Genomic DNA, 20,969 nt, shown 5'->3' on the forward strand with positions numbered 1-20,969 from the left:
GTGCTAAGTCATCTTTGACTGTTTACTCAACTTCTTTGCCACATTTGTTTTGTAGTCATGTCCCAGCTGTTTCTGGATCTATGGTATTTCTAACATCTCTGTTCTTGTGGCTGCATTTCTGATGTGGTCTGTGAATAGGTCTGGACTGCAGAGGTTTCCTCTTCCAAAGTTTCTAACCATGGGTCAGATTTTTTTTAACTGCTCGGTAAATGCTCAAGCCAAGCAAGCCCTTGTTCGTCTCTTGAGCTGTTTCATCAGAAATGCCTTGGGCTGGTCGTCACCATCCCCAGAACCACCACTGGTTTAACTCTCTGTCTTTCTCTGTGTCTGCATCTTAACTCTTCAGTGTCTTGTTCCCTTCTTTTCTTGAACAGAAGATTTGGGTCATATTACAGTTCTCTAACGTTGATGGAAATGAAAATACCAGTGCTAAGACAGGGTTTCCAGGAAGCAAGGAGACTACAAAAGTTTGAAGAGCCAGTGTTTCGTTTGGGGACTCAAAATGCAAGGAAACGTAACGGTGAATGGTGCCTCTGTTTGCCCCCCAGTTTTCAGCGTGGACTGCAGCACTGTGGAGTGTCCCTCCGTTCAGCAGGCCGTGTGCCCCCTGGACAGCTATGAAACTCAAGTCAGACTCACGGCGGACGGTTGCTGCACCCTGCCAACAAGGTCGGTCCGTCATTCGTTTTTTACGCTTTCTCCTCTGTCCTGTGTGTTAGCATCACGAAAGGCACAGTTTCAGGCATGCCGTTTGTTTTCTCCAAGGGTCAGAGAACCCTAATATCCTCCTGTTTCTATGGAGAAATCACTGAACGGTTACTATGACTTGGTAGTTCCATGTATCGTTCCTGGGGCCAAAGTCAACTGTCCTCAGGTTAAGTCCCTAATCCTTAGAGGTTCCTCAGGTTGGGGTGCCTGTGCACTTTTGCAGGCTGCAAACTAAACAGGCACGTGTGTCCCTCAGTCTGGAGCCGGGGAGGCAGCAAGGTATCGATCCATGGTAGGCATGTCATTTTATCCTGTGCAGTGAATCTTACAGGTGTTTAACCATTGTTTCCAACGGGGTGAAACACTGCATGCGTCATAGAATTGCTCCCCAGGGATCCTTGACGTTTGCAATCACACCTCTACCCAGACCTATAACTTGCTGAGGCAACGAGGAGTTTAAATTCCTATAATGCTTTCTGGAGGAACAAGCACATCTCTCTTTGGCTTGATGGGGAAAAAGCTGCTGTCAGTTTAGTCTTAGTAGCCGGACATCCCCTTAACCCTGCAGGGCCAGACTTACTCCAGAACGCAAGGGTCCCCAGGCCCCCCATCCTTGACAGTCTTCATAGCACCACCGTAGAGCTGGTACTTTGTGCTTTGCTTTGGGAAAGACCGTGCTTGGAATCATGGGGTTTACGTTCTATTTCCCCTGTTGAGTGCCCTCCCCTCTTCCCTACCAGGTCCTCCCCTCCATATTTCCCAGGTCACTAAGTCATGATTTTGACTAAGCCATCCCATTTCTTTGAACTTTTGCTTTACATTTAATATCCAGAGTTAACATGGTACCTTCCTTAACCCCATATCTAAGCTCTCTCTCCCTCAGTCCCTGTGCCAGGCACTTAGCATCTGTGTTTGTTGCATGAGTAATTGTGATTAAACAAATAGTTTGCTAAGGTAGGAATGTGTATGCTCTGTAGTTAAGGAAAGTATCAGTCATTTGTCCATGATTGAAGTAGACATCCAGAGTTTGTTCTGATAACTACTTTTTTCTTCTTCCTTCTCTTAAAACATGTTAATTCTTTGACATTTACTAGCCATTGTTGACATTTACTAGCCATCCTTTATAGTGCATCATAAAACAGGTGCAGAAATTTTTGTGAAGGTAACATACAGTGGCGTAGCACTTTCTTACGACACTACGTTGTGATAATTTATGTGAAGATGTTTGGAAAGGGTTGAAGTATTGTGCAAACATAAGGTATTACTAATCAGTAAGGGAGGAAGATGGAGTATTACTAACAGTGACAGATGTCCCTTCAAGGTCTTCATGAAAAGGAAGGTGGCACATGATATTAAGACCACCTAATTAATCAAAACTAAGCCAGTTGTCAATTAACAAGACCTTTATAGAGCAAAAGGGACATTTCTCAATTCACTGTTATAAATGTAATGTAGCACCATTTGTACGTAGGAGGCACAGCAGGCTATTTTTTTCACTCTAAGGGGTCGAAATGGATAGAAGCAACAGGAAGACATACTTAATTTCAATTTAAGGGGAAAAAATTTCTTACAACTAATGATGTACAGTCATGCACTGGGCTGCTTCCTGAGATAAACTGAGCTCCCTGGGGCCGGAGAGACTTCTTTCCGTCTGGATGGCCACCTTCCAGGAATGCTTAGAAGAAACGTTACCTTGGAAAGGAGGTTCAAGTAGAAGCCTTCCGTTTTTATCCCCAAGCTTCCGTGAGTCTGGTAAACATAAACCTTAGGGTGATTATTACGTATTGACCCAATTTTGACTTTGGCATTCAGAACCAAAGGATATTCAGTTAAAGGGCTCTAATGAAGAAATTGGAAGCATGGAGAAGGAAGCCATCCAAAAATCCCAGGGTAAATTATTTGCAGGGAGGGATAAGTTCTCACAGCTCTTTGGTTTCCTGTATTTTAAATAGTCAGTGACCCTTCCTCCCCTGCTGCCCCTTCTCCACATGCATCCTGTGTTCCCACCTGAACTGGATTCCCTCCATCCCCCAAGCTGTCTCGAGCTCTGGGCCTTTGCATTTGCAGTGGGCTCTTCCCTGATTGCCTTCCCCTTCTACAAACTTCTCCTCTTTCAGGACTACATTTCCTTCTCTTTGAAGTGTTTTTCAGTCTTCAGCCCCTAAAGATGACTTAGGTGTCTCTCCTCTGCTCCCTTGTAATCTAATTCCCATGTATCTCTTTTTTTCCCCCCCCCCCCTGTATCTCTTTATCATAGCCCTTTTCATAATACATGGAAATCATTGATTTTTTTTGGTCAGTCTCTCCTACTCTCTGTGCTTCTCAGGGAAGGGAGTATTTTATAGCCTCTGGTACATAGAACAGGACTTGATATAAAATGGTAACCTACATTTATGAATGAGTGAATGAATGAATGAATGAATGAACAGGCCCACTATTGGCCATGATGACTTATATGTTGAGGAAGAGAAAAATTATCTTCCTGCCATTAGGTGGTAATACTACTCCTTGTCTCACTATAAAACCCTTGCAGTTTCCCCCCAACCCCCTTCTTTATGGCCAGTTCTCAGTATTGCAGAAATCCTCCACTCCAAGCACTGGGCTCACCTCTCAAAGCATGAGATGTCTTTATCTCTCCATTCTACCTTTTCTAATAGTATTGTTCATCCTGCAGGACTCCCAGTTAAATTCTACTTTATCCACAAGGTCTTTGTTCTTCAGCCAACACCCGTCTCACTCCCTAGGTACTCCCAACATATCCTGTCCATGTTGCCAATTAATCATATACTTCCTTGCATTGTTATGTAACTGTTAACATGGGTAAAGTCTTGTCTCACCAGCTAAAGGACATTTCTACAGGTCAGGAATTGTGTCTTCTTTCTTTTCCTCTGTGTATGCATTAATTATGAATGAATCAGTAATGCAGAATACAGTCAGACTGTGACTTAACCTAGTTGAGCATATTAAATGGGTTCCCACTTATTAAGGAGGATGACAGACAGGTCATACTTTGATAAGAGAATAAAAACCCAAACAATCACGTGAAAGTGGAAATAAAAAGAAGAGAGCCTAATATGTTGTAATACTGGTAGTATTTTAAGAGAAGAAAACTACCCAACTTTATCCTTGTGTGTGATCCACGTCAAAGGTTTTCTCTTTGAGACCATGATTAGGTATAAAGAAGAGCATTTTAGAATATGCAAAGCCCTGTTATGATGACTTGACCTTTACCAGCATATTTATAAAGAGCACTGTTAAGAAATTAGAGCCATTTGAGATCAAAACTGATTGTGTGGCGAATTCAGGGGGAAAAGCCCTTTATAGTCAGGACAGAGTAAGGTAAAATATTGGAAACTTTAGCAGTAGAGGTTTACCTTAGGTGGAAGTCACAGCCCCTTTTTTGTAGGACTTATTATACTTGCATAGACTAAAAGAGGAATTTGTGGACATTCTGCCCTCATCTTAAAGAATAAATCCCTCCCTCCTTCATTACCATCCAAATGGAATTGCCATTCCCAGTGAGACTGCGTCACCCATTAAGGCCCCTGACTGCCCTGTTTGGGTGTAAGTACTTGCTCACTTGGTGAATTTTCTTTTGAGTTGCCTGTTCTCAGTTCATTTATTCATTCAGTTATTCATTCATGCATGGAACATGAGCTGAGCTCTTCCAAGTGATAGATACTCCCCTCCAGATGTCCTTATGGTGCATGGATATCTCTTTCCACTTCCATGCCTGACAAGTACTGGTTCTCCCACCCACCTCTGCCCTTTCTAAGGATACGTTAGTCCTTCTCCCCTTGCTGAGTCTCTGTGTTTTCTTAATGGCCCATCCTTCATTGTCCCCTCTTTTGCTGTCTTTTCTCCTGAACTTCATCCTGTTTAGATATAATTCTTTGTGATAGAATTATCATTTTAAAATCTTCCTTCCCTCAACTTGGTTTAGGTGTCCAAGCACTCTGCTAATTCTTTTCATCCTCTTCTCTTCTGTTGGTGCTAGAATATGTTGTGAGGTGTATGGCAGCTCATCATACCTTTCAGGAGATAGTGAAAAGGAATGAGACTTAGTGGCTCTGGGCCTTAAACTGGGCCTGAACCCTGCATGATGACAAAAAGGAAAAATGGGACTGTCCATGGGGCTCATGACACCTCATGGTCTTTGCAAGACCCTTTGTACATGTGTGCATGCCAGTGCCTCCATGGAAAAGGAAACTTACAAAGAGAAAGTTATGTCAAATCAAATGACGTCTTTGCAGGGAAGGAAAAACAGGAAAGTCTTTAAGTAACATATAGGTGTCAGTAACAGTGACAGCTTAAACTTGTACCTTGCTGTTTACAAAGCATTTTTTACTTTTGCTGCCCTCATTTTGTCATCTTTCTGACTCCATGAGAAACTTATGGATATGAAAACAGAGGTTGAGAGAATAAGTGACTTGTGCAAGATCACAAATGTTTTTTGGTACAAGGGACAGAGCAGGTCCAAGTCTTCAGCCCAGGTTCTTTAATTCAAAGCCCTATACTCTCCAGTGCAGTTTTTTTTTTTTTTTTTTTTGGTACAATGTTCTGTTGTTGTTTTTAAGTTCAGGAAATATATTAAAGAATATGAATTTATATCTCACCATCATGTTTGTTTATATCAGCATAGTACATATTAACACAATATACCCATGTTTCAGTTACACATTGCTGTGTAACAAGACACCCCCAAAAGTAGTTGCTTAAAACAATGAAGATTTATTATTTCTCACGCCTCAGTGTTTTAACTGGGAGGTTCTTCTGTAGGCAGCTGGTGGGTCATCTGGGGCTAGATGGTCTACGGTGGCATCATTCTCACATATCTGGCTGGAAAGGCCTGTCACCCCCTGTGTGGTCCTTCATCCTGGCTCCTCTGTGTGATGGCAGAAGCAAGGGAGAAAGCAGCAAAGCCTTAAAAGAGACCAAGAACTTGGAAGTCACACAGCATGACCTCCACTGCACTCTGATAGTGTAAGCAATTCACAGGGAGAGCCTTGGTTCACAGTGTGGGCCAGTGGATTCCACCTCTTGATGGGAGAAGCTGTGAAGAATTTGTGACTTTTTTTTTTTTTTGCGGTACGCGGGCCTCTCACTGTTGTGGCCTCTCCCGTTGCGGAGCACAGGCTCCAGACGCGCAGGCTCAGCGGCCATGGCTCACGGGCCCAGCCGCTCCGTGGCATGTGGGATCTTCCCGGACCGGGGCACGAACCCATGTCCCCTGCATCGGCAGGTGGACTCTCAACCACTGCGCCACCAGGGAAGCCCTGTGACCATTTTTCATCCACCATAACATACATGTCATCAAAATAGGGGCCTCCTTAGGTTTCATTTTCTAATGGTCGAAAGTTGGTGGAGTCTTGCAGCTCTGCGACCTTCTTTCCAAAGACTAAATGTCCTTCTGGCCCTGGGACTCAGGGCCCTCCTTTCTCTCAGCTGCTCTGTTTCTGCTTCTCCCTTCACTTGCCAGTCAGCAGTTCACCTGGGAGTAGATAAATGATTGAGGAGCCTCTGAGCACCACCTCAACTTTAAGCATCATTTAGCCAGTCATTATTTTTAACTCCTCTCCTTATGGAGATGTTGTGACTATCTAGTTAATCTTGGTTTTCTCTCATCACTCACCAGGGAATGCCATTTTTGGACGCCATAAGATCTGCCTGATAAAACCAGGTCAATTTTTAAAACAAACAGGAAAAAAAAACCAAACTTTCAAAGATGTACATAGTAATTCCCTTGGTAATGGTTGATTCTGGCATGGATAGTTGTCTGAGAGAAATATACCCACCAGGTGTGGTTGGAGGGTAGATCCAGCCTGCGCTGTACCTGTGTGCATCCCATGTCCTCCTGTGTCGGCCAGCTTAGACTGTTTTGTTTTTTCTCTGCACTCCTCACCCTTTGCGATCCCAGATGTATGTGCTGCATTTTACAGAGTTTTCTCTTTGCCTCTAATTTTTCACCAGGCTTTTTAGATACAGGTTCACAGGGGAGAAATTAACTAGTTAAAAATCTAAAAAGTAATACCTTTACTGTATTCCCTTTTACCGTAAATCAAATGAGTGTTTCAATATCCTTATGCCTTTTGCTTTGTTATGTAACTGTTCTTATGTTTTTATTAAGAAGATGAATGAATATAATATGTTATTGACAGTCACCCATTCTAAATTTATTTTAATGAGATTTGTCCCCAACTTTTTGTTCTGAAACATTCTGTTTTCAATTTCTGTCTCTAAATATCCATTCCTTAATAGTTATTTAGAAAAGTCCAATCCAGTTATTTTGAGGTGGAAATAAATTAAGTCAGTGTTTATAACGTTGAAAAACTTAAAATAGGGTTTCTCCTGGGTTGTGTGCAGTGTATCAAGCCAGGTTCCCAAGCTCTCTCCTGTCTGCAGCCTCTCTCTGACTAAAGGGTCTGATTCTCTTCCAGAACCTATATCCAGAACATTTATATCTCTTGCTTTCTGAGACTATACTGAAAATCCTCTTTCATTTTTAAATCAAGATTTGGAAGCATTTTTAACTTTTTCTTCTTAGTCCAAAGTAATTAAAAATTTTAGATTATCTGTAGACTAAAATGTTGACTGTTATGTGACTTTGGTTTTCTCTAAAACGTTTAATAGAATGTCTTGAGCACATTAGATTCTGAGTACAGTTCCAGTGAAAATGTAGCTGAACCTGAATCCCAGCACTGCCCCACCCACAGGAGGCAGGTTGTATGGCTCTCCCGTTTCAGGAAGGGTCCTGCCCGCTGAGTGGCAGAGCCAGGCTTTGTGAGCACAAACCACCAGCTAGCACCGCACTGCTGTGGTCCTGAGCTCACTCCCCAAAGCCCCTCTCCGGCCCCACCACTCAGGACACCTAACATTCCATGTCATACACTTGCTTTTACAGTGTAGTGTGTGGGCAAATGTGTACATGTGAGTAGACCGTTCAGCAGCTAAAGAATACTCCTTCACACGTCACCTGGTGCTATGCAGAAAAAACCTGTGCCTGGATACTGAGTTCTAGAATCCAGGTCCACTTCTGCATGAATCTGGACAAGCTTCACAACATCTGGGTCTGTTTTCTTACCTGAGAGAGAAGGAGGGGAGGAGGGATTTGATGATCTCAAAAGTAGCTTCTACTTAAATTTAAATTTTTTGACTTTTCCCAAACCCTTTAGAGAGGGGGAAAAAAAACCACCCCAATCTGCTGGTGATAGGAGACTCCTGAGAAAGAAATGAGAAGGGAAATTTTAGAAAATCCCAGAACGCAGAAGATAATGGGAGAGATATATGGTTTTCATCATGAAGGGGAGAAAGTCCAAAGGAAGTCATAAAAGAATTACGGTTACTTTTTCTTTTTTTTCCATTTTCTTTTAAAAAAAAATAGGAAAGGCAAAATGAAATAATAGTAATAATTTTTTCTTAGACTAATAATTTAAACCAGGATGCTCAGAACTGGTTGAATTGTGAAAACTGAGTGGTAATCCAACAAAATAGATTGCCTGTTGGTTAATGGCTAGTTGAATATTGCTAGTTAGTTGTTGTTGTTGTTTTTAATATCTGTAAATAGATAGCCCCTTATATAGCAGGAGCAGAGACTGTGTGGCCAAAGGCTGAATCCATAAGATAAGGACTTACTGTGTTAAACTGCTTTCTCATAGAATGTGGATATCTCTGCCTGTCCGCCTGCCTTTCTGGGTACGTTGTGGGGAGCGTGCTGGGTGTGGCATCCTCGTACCCCTGCATGCTCACCACCATGAACTCCCATCAGCCTGTGCATGGCTGCTGGCTGGCTCCCACACCAGTATTTGTACCTGTCTTTCCCCAGCTATTGCTACCCCATTTCCCTTAAGGTAAAGTCTGTCTTTGTCTCTCTTCCCTGTCACTCCTCTTTATGCAGCGTCTCCATATTTTTATTGCATTTTTATTTATTTCACACTAACTTGTATATACACACAGAGAGCATTATATTTGTGGAAGAGGTTTAGATTCTGTTCCTAACTTTATGATTACACCATTTCTTTCTATGTCTCTTAAAATAAAAAATGGTCTGCTGAGTTAAGTTCCCTTTTCTTTGTTTGAGCCTCAGTTTTATTTCTGTCTTGTAAGACATTGACCTTAGAAGACAATTTCTCACTCATACTGTGTCATATTTTAACAGCTACAAACACTGTAATTCCAGGAAAGGAAACAAGAAAAAAGGAAGGTTGCCTAACCCTATTGTATCAGAAAGATACATCAGATATACAGCCCATGACCAGAACGAAGGTCATGAATTTTTTTTCCTTTACCACAACATCTAGATAGTCATACTCTGCTGCTTCAGGTTGAAAATCTAGGATGCTTAGTTCCCATTCCTCCATCCTGATTTCTCTGTGCTCTCAAGAAAATTTGTCTTGTTGGTACTGTATTGTATTACAATAATAGAGTCTTAGCAGATTGCTGCACGATGTTTCTTGTGACTGGATGTAGATATTTAGAAAAGCTTTCCGGGGTTTCAGAATTTATAGCCTGAAATTGACTCATCCCCGCTGAAGCCAACAGAAAGGAATCTTTGGCAGGTTGTCTTTTCCTTTCAGAAGCGCTTGAGTTACAGCAAAATTAATCTTACCACGGGACTTCCCTCGTGGCACAGTGGTTAAGAATCTGCCTGCCAATGCAGGGGACACGGGTTCGAGCCCTGGTCCAGGAAGATCCCACATGCTGCAGAGCAACTAAGCCCATGCGCCACAACTACTGAGCCTGCGCTCTAGAGCCCGTGAGCCACAACTACTGAGCCCGTGTGCCACAACTACTGACGCCCACGCGCCTAGAGCCTGTGCTCCGCAACAAGAGAAGCCACCGCAGTGAGAAGCCTGCGCACCGCAACAAAGAGTAGCCCCCGCTCACCGCAACTAGAGAAAGCCGGCGCGCAGCAACAAAGACCCAACACAGCCCCCCAAAAATTAATTAATTAAAAAAAATTAATCTAGCCACAAAGCTACAGTGAGTGAAAACAAGGTGCAGATTTGGAAATGCTCAGTTAAATGGCCAAGACTCATTGAGAACCTCATGGAAGACAGAGAACACTGGGCTTGGTGGTAATGAATAAGATAGGGACAAGGCTTGAAGGAACTCATTACCTTACAAATATTACCTCCGCCAGTCTCAGAAAAGTCGCAGACCTTTGGAAGGTAATAAGAAGGGAACACACACACACACACAGAATCACTGATGATCATTTTTCATATCCCTCCATATTTGCCTGTAGTTTCAAAGCTTGGAATCTACAGGTATGATCTTACAGAGAAGTCCCATTGTATCCCTCTGCTCCATTAACATCTCTCCGCTTTTGAGTAATAGTCTTGGAGGGACAATGTCAAGACTTTGCTGCTACACTTACACTTGGGTGATTCAGCTTTCCAGAGCTCCCCAGTCAAGTCTTGACTCCAGAGCCTCAGCCTATCATTCTGCTGCTTGACGCCTTTAGGAGGGTGTTGAGGGGCCAGAGGGTGGGCGGGAGGATTACACAAGGGTCAGGAACACGGAGGACAAGACTGTCATCACAGGGCACATCAGCCCAACCAGACACGGATGTCAAAGCCAGAAACTTCCTGCATGTGGCTCAGAAAAGGCAGGTTCCTTTTCAAAGCTCAGGGAGCCCCCCCTTAGTTCTTTGAGATGGTGGTAAGTTCTTTAGATCATCAAATAACAGTTATTGTAGATCCCTATGCTCTTAACAGTGTGTGCTAGGTAATTAAGTTGCATGTATCATGCTTATGGAAACTAACCAGTGGAAATTATCCCTGAATATTCATTTTCAAAAGTACTTTATCAAATTAAGAATCTTGTAATGAATTATCATGTCCATCTGTTCCCAAGACCTTGTCTTGAAGAAGACGGCACTTAATAACAGTTTTGGGGTTTTTTTTGGTAAGATTAATCTTTTAGTAGACAAATATCTCTAATTCAGTTCACTTTTTGGTTGTTCCCTTTAATTTGAATAATTATCCAGCTGCTTTTGGGGAATAAATAAAATTAAGTTATCCAATATGTAAAATATGGATTAGCATAGCACAGGTTTAAAACATTCCTGACTCTTGACATGCTGTCATGGTAGCATTCTCTCTGTTTCTAAACACATGCAGAAAAATTTGGAAATATATTTGAAGCCCTTCTTTCTCAACTAAGAAAAGAACATCTATTCTGTTGCCCTCTGTCACAGTAATTTTTGGCCCAAAAGAGCAAGTCAACTCATGACGAAAAAAGCCAGAGTCTATATTAAACTCCGATGTTTTTAAAACAAAATAATTGTAGGAATTCCATGTTATTATTGGACTTATCCCCAGAATGAAGAAAATATGCTTTCCTAGAAGTAAAGCCCTTGCCCATTGGAGATGAACTATCTCCCTAGTAGAGAGTTTAATTTGTCAATAATTCACTTCAGATGTGGAAGCCCTGCACTTCCTATACTAGTGCCTTATGTCTTTGGCGTTTCACCATACATTAGACCAGTGTCTAGTCTTAGTTTATATTTGTTTCAGTCCTGAAACAAAGCTCAGGGCTCTCACTCAGAGGCTTTCAGTTTGATCTGAGTGAGCCTGGCCATCACCAGATGATAAAGACACGGCCTTCTGACCCTCGCTCAAAGAGAGTAACTCAGCTGAATTCCATAAGACTTTCGATTAAGTTGGAAAGTGGAATGCACAGCCTGGATAATATTGAACCTCAGAGGGCTTTCCCCACCCACCCTCATTTGAAATCATCATCATCATGACACAGCTGAACGGGAGAACAGCTCCAGACAGTTCTGCAAAAATGTTTTGTGAAGCTATTTACGTAACTAATAAGCAAATCTAGCATATTCAAATCCTACCTCTTCTGGAAATACCAGAAGCAACCCCAAATTTGATGTACTATATTTTACTCTTCATCTGCACCTTTACATGGGATGTAAGTGATAAGACTCATTACTGTGTGGACACAGAGTGCAGAGGGTTCAGGGTTATATTTGCCCAGCAGATGTTTAACTGCTTGACTGCAACCCTGAAGGTGGAGGCAGCTGGTTTCTCTTGGACTTGATGCTCAGTTAGTCTCTTGTGAATGTATCACACAGACAAGTGCAGTTTAAATGAACCTTTCCTGATTTTGCCTTTGTTTGTATGTCATGACTCTTACGATAAGATGATGGAGTACTCTGATCTCCATAACTAGATCATGGATTCTTGAAGACTCTTATGACACTTCCTAAGACATTAGATTGTGTACTTTTTTGAGGACAAGGTTGCACCTTGTAAGTCTCAATCTCATCATTGCCTACCACAGTATATGCTTTTGGTTAAATTTATAGATAGTTAAACTGTGGCAGGTCCTAGCATCAGAATCCTACAGTGTTTTTAGTCTGTGTGGAGAACAAATATTCGAGTGTTTATCATGTGCTGGATGTTATGCTAACCTTGTAGGAATAAGATGTAGACACTGATGTCAAGGAGCTTACCATCTAAAGGAAAGGCATATACATGCCACATCTTCTTTATCCATTCATCTGTTGATGGACACTTAGGTTGCTTCCATGTCCTGGCTGTTGTAAATAGTGCTGCGGTGAATATTGTGGTACATGACTCTTTATGAATTATGGTTTTCTCAGTGTATACGCCCAGTAGTGGGATTGCTGGGTCGTATGGTAGTTCTATTTTTAGTTTTGTAAGGAACCTCCATACTGTTCTCCATAGTGGCTGTATCAATTTACATTCCCACCAACAGTGCAAGAGGGTTCCCTTTTCTCCACACCCTCTCCAGCATTTATTGTTTCTAGATTTTTTGATGATGGCCATTCTGACCATGTGAGGTGATACCTCATAGTTGTTTTGATTTGCATTTCTCTAATGATTAGTGATGTTGAACATTCTTTCGTGTGTTTGTTGGCAATCTGTATATCTTCTTTGGGGAAAGAAGATGTGGCACATATATACAATGGAATATTACTCAGCCATAAAAAGAAACGAAATTGTGTTATTTGTAGTGAGGTGGATGGACCTAGAGTCTGCCATACAGAGTGAAGTAAGTCGGAAAGAGAAAAACAAATACCGTATGCTAACACATATATATGGAATCTTAAAAAAAAATGGTTATGAAGAATCTAGGGGCAGGACAGGAATAAAGACACAGACGTAGAGAATGGACTTGAGGACACTGGGAGGGGGAAGGGTAAGCTATGACGAAGTGAGAGAGTGGCATGGACTTATATATACTACCAAATGTAAAATAGATAGCTAGTGGGAAGCAGCCGCATAGCACAGGGAGATCAGCTCGGTGCTTTGTGACCACCTTAGAAGGGTGGGATAGGGAGGGTGGGAGGGAGACACAAGAGGGAGGAGATATGGGGATATATGTATATGTATAGCTGATTCACTTTGTTATAAAGCAGAAACCAATACACCCTTGTAAAGTAATTATACTCCAATAAAGATGTTAAAATTAATAAAGGAAAGGCAGACATGTAGAAAACAATGCAATTTAGAGGGCTACGTGCTTTAGAGATAGCAGTGTGCAAAAAACAGTAAGCTCACAGAGCAAAGAGATCCTATTTGGAAAACTGTTGGATTTGACTTTTGAGCTCAGTCTTTAAGAATGAGTCAGAGTTCACCAGATGGAGAAAGAGGAAAGGGCATTCTAGGCTATTGTGGTCATTGATTTTTAAACTTTTAATGTGTCTTGCAACTGAAAACATTACCACTAGAAAAGGGAACCCTCTTGCACCGTTGGTGGGAATGTAAATTGATACAGCCACTATGGAGAACAATATGGAGTTTCCTTAAGAAACTAAAAGTAGAACTACCATACAACCCAGCAATCCCACTACTGGGCATACACCCTGAGAAAACCATACTTCAGAAAGAGTCATGTACCACAACGTTCATTGCAGCACTATTTACAATAGCCAGGACACAGAATCAACCTAAGTGTCCACCGACAGATGAATGGATAAAGAAGATGTGGCACATATATCCAATGGAATATTACTCAGCCATAAAAAGAAACAAAATTGAGTTATTTGTAGTGAGGTGGATGGACATAGAGTCTGTCATACACAGTGAAGTAAGTCGGAAAGAGAAAAACAAATACCGTATGCTGACACATATATATGGAATCTAAAAAAAAAAAAGGTTCTGAAGAACCTAGGAGCAGGACAGGAATAAAGATGCAGGCATAGACAATGGACTTGAGGACATGGGGAGGGGGAAGGGTAAGATGGGACGAAGTGAGAGAGTAGCAATGGCATATGCACACTACCAAGTGTAAAACAGATAGCTAGTGGGAAGCAGCCGCATCGCACAGGGAGATCAGCTCGGTGCTTTGTGACCACCTAGAGGGGTGGGATAGGGAGGGTGGGAGGGAGACGCAAGAGGGAGGGGATATGGGGATACATGTATACGTATAGCTGACTCACTTTGTTATACAGCAGAAACTTAACATTTTAAAGCAATTATACTCCAATAAAGATGTTTTAAAAAAAGAAGTCAACTACACTTCAGTAAAAAAAAAAAAAAAAAAGGAAAAAATATTACTAATCCTGCCTATCTTTATGATTCAAGAAAAATGGAATTCATGACAGTGTTGGTTTTTTTCTTAGATAATCATCCCTTGGCAAGACTCCATCACTTGTTCAAGATATTTATTACTTTCTTATTGCTTTCAATTAAAGATACTTCTTAGTATGGTATGCAAGGCCCCTTGTTAACCAGCTCTGGCCTATCTCACTAGCCATGTCTCCTGCAAGTTCCCCCACAGTATCCTCCAGTCCCAAATCCCAGCACAGCATATGCTCCTGGTGGCTGAACCATTTGCTCCAACCTAAAACACTATATTCTTTCTTGCCCTGTAGATGTGAGTAGGTTCTTTCCTCTTCCTGGAATGTCTTTCCCTCCATCCCCTCTTCCCCTTGTTTGATGGACACTTCCCATCTGTGCCCACTCACACTCCCCTACTCACACATATACACACAGCATCAACGCTTTGTGCCTCTAGTTGGCAGAATGATCCTTAGGGATGAATGGAGGTCTTTGGACAGGTGAGGGACTCCAGTGTTGAAGAGGTGGAATAGCTACTGCTGAGTGTGCACCCTTTTTTTTTTTCTCTCCACCAGTCATCAACAACTTGGGTATTTGCAGTTGGCAGCCTTTGGGCTGAATTTGACCCCAAGACATGTTTTCTTTGATTTGCCTTTTTTTTTTTTTTGCCATCTTTAAATTAGTCATCAGCATTTAAAACCTGGGATGCTTGACTTAAAACTCTGGCTTCTCTTGAGCAGTTGAAAGGTGTAGCAACACTGTACGTTTCTGCATGGAGTGAGTAGTGAAGCCCCTTCAGAGGGCACAGACCCTCTAGAGTTGTCTGCAACATCCCACTTCCCTTTGAATGAAGACAGGTTTGCCGTCTCTGGGTGTAACTGACTTGGGGTTGGTGTTGAGAGACAAGATATGGATGGAGGTTAAAGGGGCAGGAAATTTAGAAGTATCATGAAGGTGGTGACTCAGGTAAAACGCCATGGGTTTGGGCTGTATTGTTAAGGAGTTACCATCAGGATGAGGCCCACTCTAAGAAGAAAAGGGAGAGATTTGGGAGTAGATGTCTCCGGGAGGTTGAAGGGTTGGTGCAGTGGGAGCTTGGGCCTGAGAGACCTGGAAGGAGGGATGAACCGTTGTGCTCGGCGACTAGGATATCTGACTTGAAATTTGAGATTGCTGTGGCTAGTAAAGTAAGTGGCCGAAGTGGAGGGGCAGCAAGGGTCACTGGATTCCAAAAGATCAAGCGGGGTCAGGATGTTGAAACTGCTTCCTCCACATAGACCCGGAAGCTTCCAGTTTATAATGATATACGTAAAATAGCTAACAGGTGTTGAGGGCTTCTGTGTTCCAGGCACTTTCCTGGGTACTTCTCACATATCAGTTTATTTAATCCACACAGCAGTTCTGTGAGATATGGGTACGTTAATCACCCTCATCCTACAGGCAGTACAAGTGAGGCTTGGAGGGGTGACGTGTTGCCCAAGGTCATACAGCTCCTAAGTGGCCAGAACTCAAACCTAAGACTGCCGGATGTCAGAGTACATTCTCTGAACCTCCACCCCCGTAGGAAATGGGCAGGAGGCAAAGTCACAGAGAGGGAGGGCCTGCATGAGGGAGGAAAGCAGTAGCTTTCCGTGGGCTAGCCCACGGCGGTCAGCTTGGAGACCGTCTGCCTCCCTTCCACCCCAGGTGAAGGGTGAGTGTGGGGAAATTCATGGTCTCACTGTAAGGAAGTAGTGTTTTCAGGCGAGCCAGGTTAGGACAGATTTGAGTGGTATACTCTGTGATGATGTTCAGATGCTGAGAGAGGAAAGGGTGGGGAAGGCAGAGCAGTGGGCCTGGGAGGATGAGTCCCTGGGAAGCAGAGCGATTCTCTGCGGGGATGTGCATTCCCTTGAGGACGGGAGACCAGAGGACCTTGCACTTTGCACTGATGACAAGGATGAGAGGTCTGGGAATCGACAGCCCACAGGGAGCCCGTGGACGTGTGCTCAGAGTCAGCTCTTTCAGCAGCAGCTCAGGCTGCAGGCAGCTCCGAGGAGGTGAAGGAGCATTAGCCACCCAAGCAGTGGAGGATTTGTCCAGATTTTCAAATAGGTTCAGTCCTGATGTCATTAGTGTTTGTGCGTCACGTGCTCCGGGGAGGAGACAGAATAGTCCCCATCCGATTGTGTTCTGGTTTGTGATTATGTATATCTGACACCTCCCTAAACCAGACTTCCTAAATGGAGGGTCAGGACCCCGCGTATCCCCAGCCCTACCCAGCTGAGCGCCTGCCACACGCACACACTCGGCAGGTAGTTACGGGACCACTGCATGTTCACCAGCAAGCTGATTCCACGTTCCAAAGCATCCGTTTCTAATACGGTCGGCGAATCCAGCCCGGAAATGGAAACACCTGACGTTTCTCTGATACAAGGTCCTGTCCCCACCAGACCCAGTCCTCCTCCTTCGCGGAGTGCCACGTGCCAGTTTCCCCTCCTTCCTGCTTTTCCCGCCTGGGTCTCCATGCGCCTCTCCTGTCCCCCTCTGCCGCCGTCCTGCCCACCATGGGAGCACACGCCAGTGTCTTTCCCCCGGGCCCAGGAAGGTGAAGGCAGAGAGCCTGCCTGTCCTGGGATGTGGTGGTTATCAGCTTGTTGGGCTGAAGTGAGTGCAGTTCAGGATGCCTGCCAGATCCCAGCTCTCACGATTCAACAGGGGCACGGGCCCTGGGGGTGCTTCCCAGCCGTGTGTCTGTGCCTCTGGCTCCCTTGCAGGAGGGAGTCTCTTGGGAACTGCCCCAACTCTCCTCTCCTTTAAGCAGTCATGTGGAGGCGGTAACCGATGTGAAGTGCCCTTGCTTTCTCCTGACCTCACCTGCTTACTGTGGGGCTTGACTCTGCAAGATAATTTATGGATCTTCCAGGAACCATGCGGGCCCACTGCCTCTATTTTCTTACAATTTATACCACTTTTCTCTCAAAATTAGCACCTAAGGATAAGTTTCTTGAGCCACAGGCCAGCCTTGAGGATCCAGCCATAATCATCTGCTCCTTGAGAAAGCTGGGAAGAGGGCAGCTAAAACGACTGTGTCATTAGGGGCTTACAGTGGACTTTATCATTATTGCCAGTACCGCGTAGTAAGAAATGAAGAGGAATATCTTACCTGCTTGCCCTCAATTGATACTGTCCCTATACTGGAGCATATCCTTCAGTTGCTCCCCGCAGAAAAAAGCAAAACATGACAACAGCAACCAAAAATGCAGAGTGAGTTTGCTGTTGTCTCTGAAGGGAAAGTGGTGAAGAACATGGGGTTTCTGGTTTTACAGGTGAAAAGAGGAGCGGGGAGGCTTCTGGAAGGAGGCACGTGTGATCCTTAGAGCTGGGTGGTGTGCTTGCTGCTGCAACTAAGGCACATGCCTAACCCCCTGGGTGGTGGAAATGTAAGGCATCACAGGAGGAATGAGCAGGAGAAAGGGTGAAGGAGGGTTTGTTACTTAGCAGTAAATCTTACAATGAGGCAGGAGAAGCATGGTGGTCCTAAGAAACTTCCGTAGGGAGGAGTGCAGGATAGTTGGACCCTCAGGTGGGAAACCCATTTCCTTTTGGATGTTTTATTTGCAGTCTTCTTTTCTTTTTTAAACTTATACATACCTAGAAAGAGGTAAGAAATTTAATCCGTAGAAAGATAGTACATCAGATATAATTAAAGTTGAAAATACTTTTTACAGGATAAGAATATGTTTTATGTGTCATTGTAACTTCCTTTGCAGACAGTTTCATTGTTACCCTGTGTGGAATCCTAGTAGTACACGTGCTTTGCCCTTTTAATTCCACATTTATTCTTGTGTAAAGGGAGCCTTCCTTCCCACCTGAATAGAGTTGGTTTTGATTTATAGACAGTGATTCTCCCCTTTCAAAGGGCTCAACACTGAGTTTGGATGTGGAATAAATGCAGGGTTGGGAGATATGTTTGCAGGGGCCTCACTGAGTTGTTTTCCCTCCAGGAAGGCGCAGGGAATAAGGATCTGCTTGGGGAAGATGAGGAGTCTGACAGTTTGCTGCTTTGCTGAGTGGTGGTGGGAGTGGCAAAGAGGATTCCTCTCCCCACGGTGTCGTCTTCTAACTCCCTATCGTTTAGCATCCTTTACAGTTTCTCTAGTCACTCTGGTGAAACAAACTGTTGATTCTTCCAACTTGTTGAGTATATTGTTTCTTTTCCTGCATTCCCCTCCAAACCAAAACAAAACAAAGCAGTGTCAGAGACAAGACCTATCTTGAGCCGGGCCTGAAGGTTGAGGTGCTTGGTAAGGAGGAGGTGGGTGTGGAAGGGCGAGATGGTGATGTGCTCCAAGGACAGGGTGCAGGCGAGGAGAAGCCGCAGAAGGGGATGAGCCGGGATCAGACTGTGGCAGTGATGGGAATGACGGTAATGGAATCACAGGATTTTATAGTTTGGAGAAAGCTCATTAAGGTCCAACCATCTTGTATTATGGACAAGAAAACTGAGCATCCCAGAGTTCAAGTGGCTTGCTAGCAGTCATCCATTTTCTGGTGGATGATGGATGGTATTGGATAGTCAATAAAGTTACTGTTTTCTTCACTCTATGTGTCTCTCACTCATAGGCAACTGTATTCAGGCAGGAGCAAGTGCTACTAATCAAAATGTGCTACTAATTAAAGTGATAAAATTAGTTGTACATAGCTTCTTCCAACGGCAAGTGCAAATTAAACTGTGACGATTGAGACACTGCACCTTTAGGAGCAAGTTGTTCAGAAAGTGGGTCCCAGATTCCCTCCAGTGGAGTCTCCTGGAGAGCTTATTGTACAGGCAGATTCTGGAGCCCTGCCCCAGACTCTGAGAAACAGTCCATGACTGTGGTACCCTGGAATCCGCATTCTAAACAAACTCCGTAGTCTTTCCCTCCACAGACTGATTTTGAAAAGCACTGCACCAATTAGCCCTGAGTTTAAAATTTATAAACATAAAAACTGTAAAAACAATGCATGGCCTAACCTCTGACTTACTAGCCATGAAAAAAAAAAGTTTATTCTAGATTATTGTTTGCATGTCTTTATGTCATTCATTTTTTCATTTGCAAGACAAATAAGACATGCCCCTGCACTAGGGGAATTCACAGGAGAAAGAGTAGGATTTTGACTTCATAGGAGGAACAGGTCCACTCCAAGAGGAGAGAAAACTAATCCTGGTTGCTTTTCTGGTCAGAGAAAGCCTTGTAGGGCGGTGGCCTTAAGGCTGTGTGGAATTCACCTGGGGCAAAAGAGAGGCAGGGATTTGAGGAAGAGTGGGCGCTGAGCTGTGGCACTGAGTGACGGGAGTGGACGCTGAGTGACGGGAGTGGACGCTGCGCTGTGGCGCTGAGTGACGGGAGTGGACGCTGCGCTGCGGCACTGAGTGACGGGAGTGGACGCTGCACTGTGGCGCTGAGTGACGGGAGTGGACGCTGCGCTGCGGTACTGAGTGACGAGAGTGGGCGCTGCACTGTGGCACTGAGTGATGGGAGTGGACGCTGCACTGCGGCGCTGAGTGATGGAAGTGGACGCTGAGTGACGGGAGTGGATGCTGCGCTGCAGCACTGAGTGACGGGAGTGGACGCTGAGTGACGGGAGTGGACGCTGCGCTGTGGCGCTGAGTGACGGGAGTGGACGCTGCGCTGTGGCACTGAGTGACGGGAGTGGACGCTGCACTGTGGCGCTGAGTGACGGGAGTGGACGCTGCGCTGTGGCACTGAGTGACGGGAGTGGACGCTGCACTGTGGCACTGAGTGACGGGAGTGGACACTGAGTGACGGGAGTGGACGCTGCACTGTGGCACTGAGTGATGGGAGTGGACGCTGCACTGTGGCGCTGAGTGACGGGAGTGGACGCTGCACTGCGGCACTGAGTGACGAGAGTGGACGCTGAGTGACGGAGTGGACGCTGCGCTGAGGCGCTGAGTGACGGGAGTGGACGCTGCGCTGCGGCGCTGAGTGACGGGAGTGGGTGTAGGGGTTCAGTGAATGGCAGATTGCCATTGTTACTCACGTGTGCAGGAGCATGTAGAGGGGCCAGTAGAATGTGGAAGCTAGAGGAGAAGTAGAGCTAGACTTGGGAGCACCTTGTAAGCTGTACTAGGACTCTGGGACTGTCTGTGTAGACCAGGAAACAAACGACGGGAAGGGAATGCGTGAGAGTGCACTGCCTTTGAGCCCGCAGAGCCAGCCAGCGTGGGCCTCCTAAGGAGGGGAGTGCCCTCTAGGGGCTTAGATGATTTTTCTGAGTGCTGTTCGTCTTTGTACTCCGCCACCCACATGCCCACTAAGCTGAATCCATTACCTACTGGAGAGAGAAAAAAAGACAGCTTCACCAGCCTACCTGGCTGCAGCTGTGATTACATTATGCAGACATTTATTAGTTTGGTACCTTGACTGATGATTATCTTAATACTGAGGATAACATTAAAGGCTTGATTTTTCAGGCAAATGGCAAATGCAAGTTGCTTCTTGTTGGAGGTTGAAAAGCCCTTAGCCCATGATTCTGTTTATGTGAACTGACCAAAATAGGTAGGTCCATAGAGAAAGAATAGAGATCCGTGGTTGCCAGGGGCTGGGAGAGGATACATGGGAAGTACAGGGTTTCTTTATGAGATGATGAAAATGTTCTCAAATTAGGTAGCAGTGATGGTAGCACAACCCTGTGAATATAAAGACCATGGAATTGTATACTTTAAAAGGGTGA

The 20,969-nt window shown here is 44.3% G+C and overlaps 1 protein-coding gene across 3 annotated transcripts in view; it reads left to right on the top strand.

Moving 5' to 3' along the window:
• The window catches only part of CRIM1 (cysteine rich transmembrane BMP regulator 1), a 208,316-nt gene that overhangs the window by 97,014 nt on the left and 90,333 nt on the right, over nt 1–20,969 (top strand). For all 3 annotated transcript variants that reach the window (XM_082851850.1, XM_082851851.1, XM_082851852.1), the window contains exon 4: nt 549–669. In XM_082851850.1, the coding sequence (XP_082707976.1) occupies nt 549–669 (121 nt within the window). The remainder of the gene's footprint in view (nt 1–548; nt 670–20,969) is intronic.

Source organism: Leucopleurus acutus (assembly GCF_964270905.1).
Source record: "Leucopleurus acutus genome assembly, chromosome: 12".
Taxonomy (NCBI): Eukaryota; Metazoa; Chordata; class Mammalia; order Artiodactyla; family Delphinidae; genus Leucopleurus; species Leucopleurus acutus.